Source organism: Musca autumnalis, unplaced genomic scaffold (assembly GCF_047663935.1).
Source record: "Musca autumnalis isolate F117 unplaced genomic scaffold, ASM4766393v1 scaffold_3, whole genome shotgun sequence".
NCBI lineage: Eukaryota > Metazoa > Arthropoda > Insecta > Diptera > Muscidae > Musca > Musca autumnalis.
This window is the reverse complement of record NW_027411866.1, coordinates 59,714,626-59,732,337: the sequence shown is the minus strand read 5'-3', so window position 1 is coordinate 59,732,337 and position 17,712 is coordinate 59,714,626. Positions and strand designations below refer to the sequence as shown.

The following is a 17,712-nucleotide window of genomic DNA, read 5'->3' as shown; positions in this document are numbered from 1 at the left end:
GGGAAAATCCCACGATATTATTGCACATTCATTCATTTTGCAATTATTTAGTTGACATCATAAAAACCAGGTACCTATCCTTTTTGCCAGTTGTTTTTGTTATTTCCGACCGATTTCTGCATTTATTGGCTTGATGTTGTCATTAACAAGTAAATCAAGAGATATTTACAAAAAGTCCAACGTTATTGAAAGAATTTCTGGTAGTAATTCCTAATTGAAAATCTAAATTTTTAAAAATTCTTCGTTTGCAATAATATAGTTGACTAACTGTATGTGTACTTCTCGTTCCTCCAACCTTGGGACTGATACTAGCAGTAGTGCACGACAGTCCACTCCGCATACGGATCTTAATTATGGTTATTCTGTCACCAAGGAGCCACACAGTGTAGTTGTTGCTGTAAAAAACCAACCATTTAGCCTAAACTGCATTTTTGTAGGATGTATGTATACTTTTCTGTCACTGTATATCATAAATGAAAAATACTATGCATCACACAGTGAGGTACTACTCTAACAAAAGGACATATTAGGTGTGTTCGTTTACTATAATACATAATTTGTACAAATTCGTACAAATCCAGTAACATCTTGTAATCGACTAATGCCTTGTTCATACTAAGGCAATTCGCTCTCTATTCGTTGTTCGAACCCAAATTACGATGTAATTACTTCATTTCCCATACAAAATTTTGAGAACGAACAACGATTTTTGTACATTGTTCAATTTAAATTACTATCAGAACGACGATAAATCAAGTCCCATCTCTAACAAATGAGAGAATTTATCGAAATAAATTAATTATGACAGGAAAAATACAACATTTAAACATTTATTAAAAACCCAAACATTTTTAGAAAAAACTGCAAAATATGAATGAAAAGTAAACGGTTTAACGGCTAGTATATATTCAAATCATAGCAAATTGTGTCTTCTCTTTTATTGCACTTGCATTTCTTGTCCATCGTTTTAAATTCGCGTACAAATTTAGAAACAAAAATCAAATGCCTGCCAAAAAGTCTGTATACCAAAAATTTATTTTGGCAGGTCTCTCTCTCGTTAATTTGAAAATAGAAAAATTAAAAAATGTACTGAAAACACCAAAATTGTGAAATAGAAAACATGAATGAAAATAATAAAATTTAATATTAAATAGATATCTGAAAGAAGGATAAATATTTTAGTATGAAAATATGAATCATGTTGCTATGAATTGTGTACCATGTCGTATGAACGGGTTAATTCGTGTACGTAATTATGAGAACGAACGACGTGATTCAAATGCTGGTATTAACATGGCATAAACGACATCCAGTAATACAATAATTCCAATAATTCGTACAAATTTTGAGTAAACGAAGACACATATTATCTGTCATTTTTCGTAAATTAATACAAAAAGATGTTCGTTTTCTTGGGTCGAAAGCAATTACTTGACAAACTGTGTATACATTATACATTGCAGTGGGCGAAATCTTTTGCAAACTGCAACATACATTAACATACTCTATAATAAACAATGACGTAATGCAAATCATTTGAGATTCTTTTCCTACACTATACGAGAAATAATGATACATACATACTACATACATCGTTTGCATAAGTCTTTTTACGGCAGCTTTCGGGATTTCATAGCGATCCAAATGTTCTTCGGTGAAGTTTAATACCAAGCAATTGCATCTTCTCCCTTCCCTTTTCCTCCACTTCTTTTTTCGACTTCTGTTTTTTACTTTGTGAATGTCCATCTGTATCGTCCCTATTGTCGGGATTTTCAGACTTTATTCTATTCTACAAAGAGATATTCAGTAGATCAACACCGTCGCCTGGGTATATAGTTCATTCTAATCAATCTGTGGAGAATAGGTTCCGTCTTGTGTTTTTATTTTGATTCTTCTTTGTGTTAGCCAAGACACCCGATACAACGTGGAAAGTTAAAAGAAAGTTTTTTATTTATGTTTTAAGATATGCTTGAAAAGAAGAACCTCACAAGAGAAAAGAAATATGAAATTTTAATCTATCATTTGGATAAGCTTTGTTGCTGTTGCCTAATAGACTGTGTGTTGAAAATTTATGTATGTCATATTCGCATATTCATACCTCCATACCTCCTTCAACATGCAGTAATAATTCGTACAAATTTTGAGTAAACGAAGACATACAGTTAGTCAACTTAATTATTGCAAAACCAAAATTATTACAAAATTTGATATAAAACATCATTTTATTGATATAAATAAATATAATTTTTGATATTTTTGTTAACAGTATAATTCTTACAGATGTTTATTAATATAATAAAATAAAAAACAGCTAAATTTCACTAAACATTTTCTCAAAATTAACAAAAATGGCAACTCTGAAATGAAGCAAGTGTAAATTATTTTGTCTGCGCGGAAAAATTATTTAAATTAAAGTAAATAATAGCTAATAGTAGTTGAAAGTTATAAATTGTTGTCTGGAAAGTGGAGTTTGTCGCTAAGTTATTGGAGTTCTTGGAGTTTTACAACGAATTACACTGTGTTTGTAATTATAACTCCCACATAATTTATGTTGTTTAACTTGGAAGAAGAAGAAGCTGAAAAGAAGAAAAATAGAGAAACCAGAACTTGTTTATTCATTGCCTTCTGAAGTGTAACTGAATAACAAATTTCGTCGACACATATTTATATCTATTGGATTTGGATATTTCATCGACAGTTATCTGAAGTGACTTGAGATTGCTGTTGCTTATTTTTTGCTATTGAGTTTTTATTTATTGTTGCCGCATCTTCTATTGTTGTTGTTTTTACATTGCTGTGATTATGGCTCCCAAGAGAAAAGTATATAAATGCCTAAAGTGTAATGTTACTGTTACGACAAACAGCATTGGATGCTCAGTATGTGGCGATTATTATCATAGTGCTTGCTTAAAAGTAACAAAAGAGCAACATGCGTTTTTATATAAAAACAAAAATTTTTTGTTTAAATGCACAAAATGTATAAAAATGAAAGATTGCACTTCGGGTGAAAGTGCTGGCGGTTTAAATACAACAGAACAAATTAGCAACACATCTTCTGCGCCAACTGCCACCCATGACAAATATTTGAGTGATGAGCTGCGCCAATGTTGCTCTGAACTTAACTCCTCGCTGGAAAAACGTCAAGATCAGTATAAACTGGAGCTGCTTGAACAATTCAAATCCTTTCAGGAGAAAATTATTGGTATTATTGATGGGTTTCGAGAGGAAGTGAATGCCAAAATTATAAAATTAGATGAAGAACAGAAAAACTGCTACGACATGGCTAAACGGCTAGATTCCTGTCGATGTAATGAGATAAGAGAAATTCATATGCAACAAGATATTATGCAGAGGAGGCTTAATAGAGCGAACATTGTAGTAAATGGTTTGCCAGACGGCATTAAAGATTTGAGAACACCGATTATAAAAATTGCTTCATTGTGTGGTGTTGATCTAAGTCCACTCGACGTACAACATTGTTGTTACTTCTTAAATGGGAAGTCGGTATTGGTAAAGTTTAACTCAGTGTACACTCGTGATCTTTTGATGGCAAATTACCATAGAGGAATACGCCTGCATTTACGAGACATTACTGGTGATGATGCAGGTAGTCGAGTGTTTCTGAACGACCATCTTAATGCCACTTCTTCGAAGTTAATTTATCTTTGCAAGAAACTTAGAAGTTTGGGAAAAATACAGTATTACAAGCTCTATAACGCAGATAAGCCGAAGGTGGAGGTAGTTCTGCAAGATGGATCTAACGCTGAAATGGACGTTGATCAGTGTGCACAGCTGTTAGATGAATGCAGTGAATCGATATCTACATAGGCATCCTGTTACTTCAATGGCACTTATGTAGTGTATTTCTATTTATTTATATATTCATATATTTTAGCTATTTTTTTTTTTACAAAACATTTAAATTCTTTTTCTGCACTATAGTCTAAAAATGAACATTGCCAGTGATAACGCTATTTTAAAAGCGCTTCTTTGTAACCATAGAAATAACTTAAACATTGCGCATTTTAACTGCCAAAGTTTCAAAATTAATCAAAATTCGTCAAAGATCAATGAAATTAGGGACATTTTGCAAGATAATTATTTGGATTGTGTTGGTGTTAGTGAGACTTGGCTTAAGCCTTATATGTCTTACAATGTGGTGGACATACCAGGGTATATTTGTCACAGAAGTGATAGACCTGAGGGCAGAGGTGGCGGTGTGGCCATCTACATTTCTAAAGAGATAAAACACAAAATTGTTTTTAAGAGCACATCATATGGTGTACTTGAGTGTATTTTTGCAGAGCTATGTTTTGGGAGAAAAAAAGTTTTGGTTGGCACTGTTTATTTGCCGCATGGGGACTTTGCCAATATTGAAGATAATTTATCTGATTTAATTGTAAGGTATGATGACGTTGTTTTAATGGGCGACTTCAACAATAATTTATTTAATTTACCAAAATCGATTCATGTGAGAAATGTGTGTAGTAACATTAATTTATCTGTAGTTCATAATTCACTTCCCACTCATTATGATATTGCACATAGGTCTACATCCCTAATCGATTACTTTTTACTTTCTTCTATTGAAACCCTTCGTCTTTCTAGTCAGTTTCAGTGTCCAGGCATTTCGCACCATTCATTTATTTTTATTTCTCTGAGTATTTCAAAAGTATGTAAGACTTTGTTCTATGAATATGTTGATTACTCGGCTTTATCTCCTGTTGACGTTCAGGAAGTTGTATCTAGGTGTGATTTCTCAGGCATGTACATAACTGCCAATTCAGATTTACAGCTGAATGCCTTGTACTCTAATTTAGCGAACATTAATTCTTCATTTCCAGTACGAAAACGTAAAATTAATCATTACAGAAAGGATGATTGGTTTGATAATCCAGAAATTAAGCATGTCACATCCCTTCGGAACCTTGCTTGGAGAAATTATAAATCAAATCCTAGTCCTGAAAATTGGAAAATTTATTGTAGGTGCCGTAACAAATCTAAGCGAGTAATAAGAAGTATTAAATCCCAAGTGAATGTGTCATTGTTTGATGGAAAAACTAGCGCGGAATTGTGGGGTGTGTTGAAGAGATATGGTGTTGGTAATGAAAAGGACGTAATTGATGTTGATGTCAATGAACTCAACAGTTCTTTTCGTTCTTTTCAAAACCGCAGTGATTCGAGTTTCATTGGTAATTTGGATGGTTCATTTATGTTTCGCTCTGTTGAAATCGATGAAGTTAGGCTTGCTTTTTCTTTAATAAAATCTAAAGCTGTGGGTTCGGACGGTTTAACATTAACATTTTTAAACATTGTTTGGCCTCATATTGAAAGGCATGTATTACATTTGGTTAATACAATGCTAATGACCTCTACGTTTCCGGCATTGTGGAAAATTGGAAAGATTATTCCCATTCGTAAAAGTGAATCCACCGACTCGTATAGACCCATCTCAATAATGCCCATTTTATCGAAAATGTTTGAGTACATTGTTAAATCTCAGATTCTTGACCATATTACATCCTTGTGTCTACTTCACGATTCTCAGCAAGGTTTTAGACGGAATCGGAGTACGACTTCTATGCTAATTGGCCTTACTGACAACATCAGAAGCATAATTAGTAATCAAGAATGTTGTGTTCTTCTTTCCCTTGACATGGAGAAAGCCTTCGATAGGATAGATCATACTTTACTGGTAAATAAATTACATTCACATTTCAATTTTTCAATAACAGCTTGCAATCTTATCCTGTCTTACCTTACTAATATGTATCAGTATGTTTCGTGTAATGGTCGTACTTCTGAATTGTTGCCGGTTTTGAGTGGTGTACCACAAGGATCGGTACTTGGCCCACTACTCTTTATAATCTTCATCAATGATCTTTTTCCATTGCTTTCCACTTCAAATTGCTTGCCATTTGCATTTGCTGATGACATACAGCTTCTTTTTAAAAGTGATGTGAGCTACCATGATGTTTTGCAAGCTTCTATTGACTCTTCAATGTCGATTTTACATAATTGGATGTGTTTAAATAAACTAAACATAAGCACCTCTAAAACGAAAGCAATGAAATTTGGTTTGGGTGATCATTGTGATGTAAGTGTTATATACGATTTCAGATCTATTGAATTCGTTGATCAAATTAAATGTCTTGGGCTGATGTTAGATAGACATCTTAAATTCGAAGTTCATGTCAATTCTGTTGTTTCCAAAATTAATTTTATTCTTAGAAAATTATATAATGTGGAAATAAAATTTCCGCAGTTTATCAGGAAAAAACTGGCCCATGCTCTTATAATGCCATTAATAATATATTGTTTAGAAGTTTATTCTGGTGCTTGTGGTTCTGACATGAAAAGGGTTCAGCTTGCGTTCAATAGAGTCATTAGATATGTATATGGCATATGCATCCGGCAGCATGTAACACCGTACATACATAATTTTCTCGGCTGCAGCTTTCGTAATTTTGTGAGCCTACGTAATATGATCCATTTCTATAAAGTTGTTAAGCTGCAGTATCCTTGTTTCCTAGTTCGTTTCTTTCATTTTTCTAAATCACTGAGAAACCCCCAATTAATTATTCCAAGATTAACTCCGATTTTAGAGCATTCTTTTCACGTTAGGGTGGCCAGGATATATAATTCCTTGCCACTCTCTTTAAGACTTTCTATACGATTTTTTAATGTAACGCAACGTACATTTCGTGAAAATCTCTTGCGGCACCTTCAATAGCCTGAGTAAACATATGCATGTATATGCTTGTATATATGTATACATAATTCCATCTTTTTAGCAATCTTGTGTTTTTATTTTTCTCCATGTTTTATTCTGCCTATGTTCACTTATGTCCAAAAATTTCACTTTCATTATAAAATATGGATGTTGCCACTCGGTCGTTATTTACTTGATTTGTTTAAGTACATCACGTTTTGGGTGGCTAGATTCAAATTCATATGTTATTGCAGTTTTCATTTTAGTAGTTAAAAATTCATCGTGTGCTTGCACAAAATGCCCTTTCTTCATAATCTTTGTTTTCTTGCTAAATTTAAATTTTCAAAAATTATAGTTTTTTTTACCAATTAGTTATGTTTATAATATATCATTGTATATTTTTGTTAAACGAGTAGTTGAACATCCCATCCATTTCCTGGAGTACTTTAAATCTCTATTAGTCGAAATGTTATAAGTTTATATCGTTTTTTTTTTATAATTACTACCCCTACTTTTACAGATAGTAATTATTTTTGTTTGAGTAGTTTAAATATTCCTTACTTATTACTTTATTTTATATTAATTTTGTTATATAAACATTATAATGTAGTATACAGCTTAAGGTCGAAAGACTAGGCAAATATTAATTGAAATAAATAAAAAATAAATAAAATAAAAATGAAAAGAACTCATTATTTGCACTGTCAACTAAAGAATTGCAAAATTCACAACTTTCTTCTTTATTGCATTTTATTTAGTCCCCCAGGTTAGTAGGCGGCCTATTCCCGACTTTTTCCTTCAGGTGTACCCATGAATTGTCGATGGGGCTAATATCTAGACATTGGAACGGGGTGTAAATGACTTTGGTACAGTTGTATAACAACCAAGTCCTACATAAATTAGATTTATGCTTAGGGGCGTTGTCTTGGTAGTACTTATATTGTAATTTGTTTGAATTTTCAGGGCCAACAGGCCTAAATTTCTTGACGCTTTTGGTTAAATCATGTTTTGAAACATCCTAATAAACTTCCTCTGTCATTGTTTCCTCCAAGATCTGGATGTTACCAACGTCACTGCTTGGTATACAACCCCATACCATAAATTATAGTTTTCCGAACTTTACAGTATGTATTAAATTTTTGTTTTCCATGGCTGTAAGGGGTTTTCGCAACACTTTTTGAGACCCATCGCGATGGTACAGCATCATTTTAATCTCATCAGAAAATATAACGCCATGCCGATACTAAAGATGGCGTGAAAACTTGTCTGTAACAAGTCGGAATAGTTTCTATATGTATATTGTGCTGGGAGGGCAATGGTTTTTACCTAGTCAATCGTGATGAGTGCTTGTTATTAGATAGCACTTTTCTGACTTTTCCATGTGACACACTTACTCTAAAATCATTTTTAATTAAAAAAATGCAAATTTTCTGGTGCTGCTTTGGACTCTTTCGTCAATTTCTTTAATCATTCTCCTGTCAATTCGTGTGGTTACTATTTTGGGCCTGCCATGTAACACCTTCAGTTTGAGCCTGGCTTCTTTCTCGGTGCGGTATATGATGTTGTATACACTTCTCAGCTTACGAGAGGTGACTTTAAAGATTTCTCTTTCTGATTTACCATTATTATAATTGGAATAGGCCAAATGTAGCATATTTTCGAAAACCGTTTACATGCCTTTCACTTTTTCTAAATATACTGTCTATATTACACACACAAAAATTAATTTCTGATCAAAAATTATGGCTCAGCATGTCCACATACCATAAAAGTCATAAAAATCCGTTATTGAAAAAAATCGCGGGGAAAATCCCACGATATTATTGCACATTCATTCATTTTGCAATTATTTAGTTGGCATCATAAAAACCAGGTACCTATCCTTTTTGCCAGTTGTTTTTGTTATTTCCGACCGATTTCTGCATTTATTGGCTTGATGTTGTCATTAACAAGTAAATCAAGAGATATTTACAAAAAGTCCAACGTTATTGAAAGAATTTCTGGTAGTAATTCCTAATTGAAAATCTAAATTTTTAAAAATTCTTCGTTTGCAATAATATAGTTGACTAACTGTATGTGTACTTCTCGTTCCTCCAACCTTGGGACTGATACTAGCAGTAGTGCACGACAGTCCACTCCGCATACGGATCTTAATTATGGTTATTCTGTCACCAAGGAGCCACACAGTGTAGTTGTTGCTGTAAAAAACCAACCATTTAGCCTAAACTGCATTTTTGTAGGATGTATGTATACTTTTCTGTCACTGTATATCATAAATGAAAAATACTATGCATCACACAGTGAGGTACTACTCTAACAAAAGGACATATTAGGTGTGTTCGTTTACTATAATACATAATTTGTACAAATTCGTACAAATCCAGTAACATCTTGTAATCGACTAATGCCTTGTTCATACTAAGGCAATTCGCTCTCTATTCGTTGTTCGAACCCAAATTACGATGTAATTACTTCATTTCCCATACAAAATTTTGAGAACGAACAACGATTTTTGTACATTGTTCAATTTAAATTACTATCAGAACGACGATAAATCATGTCCCATCTCTAACAAATGAGAGAATTTATCGAAATAAATTAATTATGACAGGAAAAATACAACATTTAAACATTTATTAAAAACCCAAACATTTTTAGAAAAAACTGCAAAATATGAATGAAAAGTAAACGGTTTAACGGCTAGTATATATTCAAATCATAGCAAATTGTGTCTTCTCTTTTATTGCACTTGCATTTCTTGTCCATCGTTTTAAATTCGCGTACAAATTTAGAAACAAAAATCAAATGCCTGCCAAAAAGTCTGTATACCAAAAATTTATTTTGGCAGGTCTCTCTCTCGTTAATTTGAAAATAGAAAAATTAAAAAATGTACTGAAAACACCAAAATTGTGAAATAGAAAACATGAATGAAAATAATAAAATTTAATATTAAATAGATATCTGAAAGAAGGATAAATATTTTAGTATGAAAATATGAATCATGTTGCTATGAATTGTGTACCATGTCGTATGAACGGGTTAATTCGTGTACGTAATTATGAGAACGAACGACGTGATTCAAATGCTGGTATTAACATGGCATAAACGACATCCAGTAATACAATAATTCCAATAATTCGTACAAATTTTGAGTAAACGAAGACACATATTATCTGTCATTTTTCGTAAATTAATACAAAAAGATGTTCGTTTTCTTGGGTCGAAAGCAATTACTTGACAAACTGTGTATACATTATACATTGCAGTGGGCGAAATCTTTTGCAAACTGCAGCATACATTAACATACTCTATAATAAACAATGACGTAATGCAAATCATTTGAGATTCTTTTCCTACACTATACGAGAAATAATGATACATACATACTACATACATCGTTTGCATAAGTCTTTTTACGGCAGCTTTCGGGATTTCATAGCGATCCAAATGTTCTTCGGTGAAGTTTAATACCAAGCAATTGCATCTTCTCCCTTCCCTTTTCCTCCACTTCTTTTTTCGACTTCTGTTTTTTACTTTGTGAATGTCCATCTGTATCGTCCCTATTGTCGGGATTTTCAGACTTTATTCTATTCTACAAAGAGATATTCAGTAGATCAACACCGTCGCCTGGGTATATAGTTCATTCTAATCAATCTGTGGAGAATAGGTTCCGTCTTGTGTTTTTATTTTGATTCTTCTTTGTGTTAGCCAAGACACCCGATACAACGTGGAAAGTTAAAAGAAAGTTTTTTATTTATGTTTTAAGATATGGTTGAAAAGAAGAACCTCACAAGAGAAAAGAAATATGAAATTTTAATCTATCATTTGGATAAGCTTTGTTGCTGTTGCCTAATAGACTGTGTGTTGAAAATTTATGTATGTCATATTCGCATATTCATACCTCCATACCTCCTTCAACATGCAGTAATAATTCGTACAAATTTTGAGTAAACGAAGACATACAGTTAGTCAACTTAATTATTGCAAAACCAAAATTATTACAAAATTTGATATAAAACATCATTTTATTGATATAAATAAATATAATTTTTGATATTTTTGTTAACAGTATAATTCTTACAGATGTTTATTAATATAATAAAATAAAAAACAGCTAAATTTCACTAAACATTTTCTCAAAATTAACAAAAATGAAAAGAACTCATTATTTGCACTGTCAACTAAAGAATTGCAAAATTCACAACTTTCTTCTTTATTGCATTTTATTTAGTCCCCCAGGTTAGTAGGCGGCCTATTCCCGACTTTTTCCTTCAGGTGTACCCATGAATTGTCGATGGGGCTAATATCTAGACATTGGAACGGGGTGTAAATGACTTTGGTACAGTTGTATAACAACCAAGTCCTACATAAATTAGATTTATGCTTAGGGGCGTTGTCTTGGTAGTACTTATATTGTAATTTGTTTGAATTTTCAGGGCCAACAGGCCTAAATTTCTTGACGCTTTTGGTTAAATCATGTTTTGAAACATCCTAATAAACTTCCTCTGTCATTGTTTCCTCCAAGATCTGGATGTTACCAACGTCACTGCTTGGTATACAACCCCATACCATAAATTATAGTTTTCCGAACTTTACAGTATGTATTAAATTTTTGTTTTCCATGGCTGTAAGGGGTTTTCGCAACACTTTTTGAGACCCATCGCGATGGTACAGCATCATTTTAATCTCATCAGAAAATATAACGATACTAAAGATGGTGTGAAAAGTTGTCTGTAACAAGTCTGAATAGTTTCTATATATTGTACTGGGAGGGCAATGGTTTTTACCTAGTCACTCTTCATGAGTGATTGTTATTATGTAGCACTTTTCCGATTTTTCCATGTGACACTTACTCCAAAATCATTTTTAATTAAAAAAATCAATTTTCTCGTGCTGCTTTGGGATCTTTCGTCAATTTCTTTAATCAGTCTCCGGTCAATTCGCATGGTTACTATTTTGGGTCTGCCTTGTAACGCCTTCAGTTTGAGCCTGGCTTCTTTCTCGGTGTGGTAAATGATGTATACACTTCTCAGCTTACGAGAGGTGACTTTAAGGATTCCTCTTTCGGATTTACCATTATTATAATTAGAATAGACCAAATGTAGCATATTTTCCAAAACCGTTTGCTTGACTTTCTCTTTTTCTGAATATACTGTCTATGTTACACACACACAAAAATATATTTATGATCAAAAATTATGGCTCAGCATGTCCACATACCATAAAAGTCATAAAAATCCGTTATTGAAAAAAATCGCGGGGAAAATCCCACGATATTATTGCACATTCATTCATTTTGCAATTATTTAGTTGGCATCATAAAAACCAGGTACCTATCCTTTTTGCCAGTTGTTTTTGTTATTTCCGACCGATTTCTGCATTTATTGGCTTGATGTTGTCATTAACAAGTAAATCAAGAGATATTTACAAAAAGCCCAACATTATTGAAAGAATTACTTGTAATTTCTAATTAAATATCTAAATTTGTAAAAATTCATCGTTTGCAATAATATAGTCGTCTAACTGTATATTATCTGTCATTCTTCGTAAATTAATACAAAAAGATGTTCGTTTTCTTGGGTCGAAAGCAATTACTTGACAAACTGTGTATACATTGCAGTGGGCGAAATTCATTAACATACTCTACAACAACATACATTAACATACTCTATAATAAACAATGACGTAATGCAAATCATTTGAGATTATTTTCCTACACTATACGGGAAATAATGATACACACATACTACATCTACTGTGTGTTGAAAATTTATGTATGTCATATTCGCATATTCATACCTTCTTTAGTGCCTTTTTTCCTTCCAAGTGTGCTGAATTTATCCCAAAAACTTTCTTCTTTTTCGCCAGATTTTATCGTACTATTTGTATGTGGTGATTTTGGCCGATTTAAGGTGCTCATATTGAAACAATTTACTTTTAATCCGCGTTGGTTGTTTTTGTTAATATAAAATTAAAAATATTTCTAGGGATCTATACACTCGAAAATGAGGAAATCGATTTTGTCGAATATGGTAGCATTGTCTTTACATTAGGTGTGATTGTTTACTTAAACCTTTGCAACAATTTGAACCAATTTCATGCTATGTTCATATCAAGGCATATGTTTGGTTTACATTCAGCATCGTTTCGTGATTTCGAAAGCGGTTCGTGATTTCGAGCGGAATCAAGCAAATCATGGTATGATGCTAAGTTTCTTCTTCTTCTTTATTTGCCTATTCGTTTTACGAATTTATGGCGATCAGTGCAATTACATAAAATATATTACATTATATTAAGTGCTTATATGTATTTATAAGTTGTTTATTATTTCAGCAAAAGATTGTCCATTTCTGCACCTGCTGAGTAGAGTTGAGGCATCATTTATGCCGGTCCATTCCTGAATATTGTTAATCTAAGACTTCTCTTTTCGTCCCCTGGACTGTCTGCCTTATATTCTGCATCGGAAATGTTCCACTTGTCATTTATTATGACGCCGAGGTATATAAAGCTATGTACTCTTTCCACGTCCATATCTTTAATTTTTAATTGTTGGCCGGTTCCCGTACTTTATAAAGTGGTAAAAATCGTAAAAGTCGTAAACGATTTTCATACAAATTTTGTGTACGGGAACGCAAAATGTGTAAAAGTGGTAAAAATTGTAAAAAGTTTTTAGTTCTGGAACAGAGCTTGTGTTTGATTACCCATACTTTCTTTGGATATAACCATGTACTTAGTCGAAGGTCACACTACAGTGGTTTCATTGAAACTTTTAGGGATTCTTAAATCGAGTTCCCCACTAGGAACCCTGGATTTTCATGAAATTGTTTCAATGAAACCATCTAGTGTGACCAAGGACTTAGTATTTTTAATATTTATCTTTAGACCATAGCTTTCACTGTGCGTTGTTAGTCTAGTAAGTAGGTATTGCAGCCCTGCAATGATATCGGCTAGTATGGTTGTGTCGTTGGCATATCTAATATTGTTGAGAAAAGTACCATTAACCAGGATTCCTTTTTTGACATCATTGATAGATTCTTGGAATATTCTTTCGGAGTATACATTGAACAATAAGGGGGATAATATACATCCTTGTCTGACACCTTTTGATATTACTATGTCTTCCGTGCATTCTCCGTTTACGTCAACATGTGCAGCCTCATGCAAATACAAGCTTTTTAAGGCCTGCGTACATAAGCTGCTTTGCCTGATTGCCTTGCTTTGCTGCTTCAATAAAAAATAAAAGAACAAAGAAGGCCGACCCAATTTCCAACTGATGGCAACCCAGTTCGAAATTTCGTCTTTATTCTATTATTCTTATTACGTCAGAAATGAAGCAGGTAAGCAAGGCAATCAGGCAAAGCAGCTTATGTACGCAGGCCTTTATACATCGAATTTCATTCTGCCCGATACCAATGGACGTAATGCCATGTTCATACCAGCATTTGATTAACGCCGTTCGTTCTCATAATTACGTACACGAATTAACCCGTTCATACGACATGGTACACAATTCATAGCAACATGATTCATATGTTCATAGTTTTTGTTTACTGATTTTAAAGAAAGTTTCATCCAACAGGCGAGTAATGTTAATTTATATGAACTGAAAAAATATTTGTCCTTCTTTATTTAATATTAAAATATTATTTAATATTAAATTATATTAGTTTTATTCATGTTTTCTATTTTTTCTCACAATTTTGGTGTTTTCAGTATATTTTCAAATTTTTCTATTTTGAAAATTAACGACAGACAGGCCTGCCAAAATAACTCTTTGGTATACAGACTTTCCGGCAGGCATTTGATTTTTGTTTCTAAATTTGTACGCCAATTTGAAACGATGGACAAGAAATGCAAATTCAATGAAAGAGAAGACACAATTTGCTATGATTTGATTATAAACTAGTCTAGTAGTTAAACCGTTTACCTTTCATTCATATTTTGCAGTTTTTCTAAAAATGTTTGGGTTTTTAATAAATTTTTAAATTTTGTATTTTTCCTGTCATAATTAATTTATTTCGATAAATTCTCTCATTTGTTAGAGATGGGACATATTTTATCGTCGTTCTGAGAGTAATTTAAATTGAACAATGTACACAAATCGTTGTTCGTTCTCAATATTTTGTATGGGAAATGAAGTAATTACATCGTAATTTGGGGTCGAACAACGAATAGAGAGCGAAACACCGTCAGTCTGAACAAGGCATAAGCACCAATAACTTTTTCACACTTCTCATATATTCGCCCATGAATTATTTTTAGGAAAATCTTCAATGCATGGCTCATTAGGCTGATAAGTCTTTAGTCACTGCAGTGTTTCGGCTGTGTTTTCTTTGGTATAGTTATAAACTTTGATCTCAGGCAGTCATTTGGGTATTCCCCGGTCTCACATATATATTCCTCCATCAGATCTAGTATCTCCTTTGTCATATATTCATTCTTTTATGGTTTTGTTGTGATTCCTAGATTATTGTCCGCTATGGATTTTAGCGTATTTTTAACTGAATTCCACATCTGTTCACTATCTGCAGCTTCAATTTTTCTAAATTCTTGATCAATGATCTCCCTCATTCTTGTCCTAACCCTTGGTTCCTCCAGTTTTCCAGTATTGAGTTTTTCACGTGTTTTTCTCTTTGAGTTTCTCTTCAATTTTGCTCTTATTTTTGTCATTAACAGGATATGGTCCGATGGAACATCTGCCCCTGGATATGTGGATGTCTTCATTACACATGAAGAAAAGCGTTTATTGATCAAAATATAATCTATCTGGTTCCGTATTATATTTGTTGATTTGTCCTGAGGGGATTTCCAGGTATACAATCTTCTTTTTGGCAAGCAGAGCATTGTATTTGTAATTTTCAACCCATATTCTTGACAGAATTGAATAAGTATGTCACCTCTATCATTTCTCTCGCCTAGTCCAAATTTGCCTGTTATACTTGGTCTGTTCCTTTACTTCAGAAAATGGTAAAACCGGCAAAAGTAGCAAAAGTTGTAAACTGCTCCCATATCAATTGTATTGTGCCTGAAGTAAAGGAACGCTTTTCGAGTAAAAAGTGGTAAAACTTGAAGATTCTTGAACGTAAAGGAACAGAGCTACTATGTTTACATTTACGAAATCCACTCGATTTCAACTGTCAATTCCATTGCTCAAACGTCAAATGAAATCCAATCGATTTCAGATGAGTTTTCATTTGACGTATACGCAACAGATGAAATAGAGTGGATTTCGTAAATGTAAACATAGTATTAAGCCTGGTACAATATCTTGTCCAACTTTGGCATTAAAGTCTCCTTGGATGATAGTTATATCATGGGGTTTTGTCATATTTATTAGGTATAGTTGTTAATTATTGAATTTTCTTCGACCTTTTTGTTAATAAAAAACAACATAGTATATTTATTAGGTATTTTACATCTTCGTAAAAATCTTCCACTTCTTCTTTGCTCTTGTCTGCAGTGGGTGCATATACTTGTATAATATTTAGTTTTAAGGGTTTGTTTCTAACTTTATAAGCATTGCTCTGTCAGATTTTGGTACAAATCCTATTACGCATTGTGCTATGTGGTTTTTTAAAATGACACCTACTCCGTTTTTATGAGTTCTATTCAGGTTTCCTGAGTAAAATATTTTGACGTTTTGAGATGCAAATTCTCCATTATCAGGCCACCATGCTTCGCAAACTCCAAGTATATCAATATTCAGTTTATTCATCTCATTAATGGTAGCTGTGTTCCTTTACTTACCTGAGGTTACCATTTTTTCCATTTGTTACCATTTTTAACCTGTAAAGCGTTCCTTAACCCCGAAAAGTGGCAAAACTGGAAGCAATTTTTAAGAGAGTGAGAGTGGAGAGAGAGCGAAAATGGCTTTCTCTTCTACCACAGGCTACCAGCAAAATTTCTGCAGGTAAAAAAAATGGCAGACCTGATTTTTCGACTTTTGTTTGACGATTACTTCACAATGAAAAAGAAAATGGTCGAAACAGAAGAAAAAGTCGAAAGCTGACAAAACTAAATTAAAAACTGTGAAATAAAAGACGAAAATTGATGTTTTATGTTTCTTTTTGACATTGCTGCAAGATATACCATTTTTCCGTTCCTTTACTTTTCTGGTAAAAATGTTCATGAGAGAGCAATTTTGACGCTTTTCTCTTTTACCACCCTTACCATTCAAAAAATAAAGGAACAAAGCTGGTGTTAGCTAATTTTCCAGATTCATATAGGAATTCAAAAAAAAATAAGGGTTCTACAGATTTTTTTCATTTAAATTTACCTCTTTACTTATGCTAATGCTAAGTTTACATTTACGAAATCCCCACGATTTCAACTGTCAGTTCCATAGCTCAAACGTTCAATGAATCCCATCTGGATTTCATTTGACGTTTAACCTATGGGTTTGACAGTTGAAATCGAGTGGATTTCGTAAATGTAAACCAAGCATAAGTAAAGAGGTAGATTTAAATGAAAAAATCTATAGAACCCTTGTTTATCTTGAATTCCTAAAACTTCAAAATTAAGCAACAAGTGGGTTTGTTTACAATGCATTTTTTGAGCATTTTATAAAAAACGCGAAAAATGAATGAAGTGTTATGCTATGTTTACATTTACGAAATCCACTCGATTTCAACTGTCAATTCCTTTGCTTATACGTCAAATTAAAACTCATTTGAAATCGATTGGATTTCATTTGACGTTTGAGCTATGGAATTGACATTTGAAATCGAGTGGATTTCGTAAATGTAAACATAGTATTAAGTTTTCTCCACACAATCAAGTTGTGCATATGATAAAATGATTGTTTCAATGCAAATTTGACGAATTTCTTCCATACAAATGGTCTAAAAATAATATTCAAAATCATTGAATTATATTGTTTTTAAAATTGTTTGGCATATTATTCAAACACCACACACATACACAGTTAGTTTATATTGTTTTGAAGTTTTAGGAATACTCAACTGGAAAAATTTAAATTGATTAAATTTAAATAAACCTTT

General features: G+C 32.8%; 1 protein-coding gene across 1 annotated transcript in view; it reads right to left on the bottom strand.

Annotated features, from left to right (window-relative positions):
• The window catches only part of parvin (beta-parvin), a 73,548-nt gene extending 60,816 nt beyond the window's left edge, over positions 1 to 12,732 (bottom strand). Inside the window, exon 1 of the mRNA XM_073979039.1 lies at positions 12,512 to 12,732. Within this exon, the coding sequence (XP_073835140.1) occupies positions 12,512 to 12,632 (121 nt within the window). The 5' untranslated portion in view covers positions 12,633 to 12,732. The remainder of the gene's footprint in view (positions 1 to 12,511) is intronic.
• Positions 12,733 to 17,712: the final 4,980 nt, after the last annotated feature.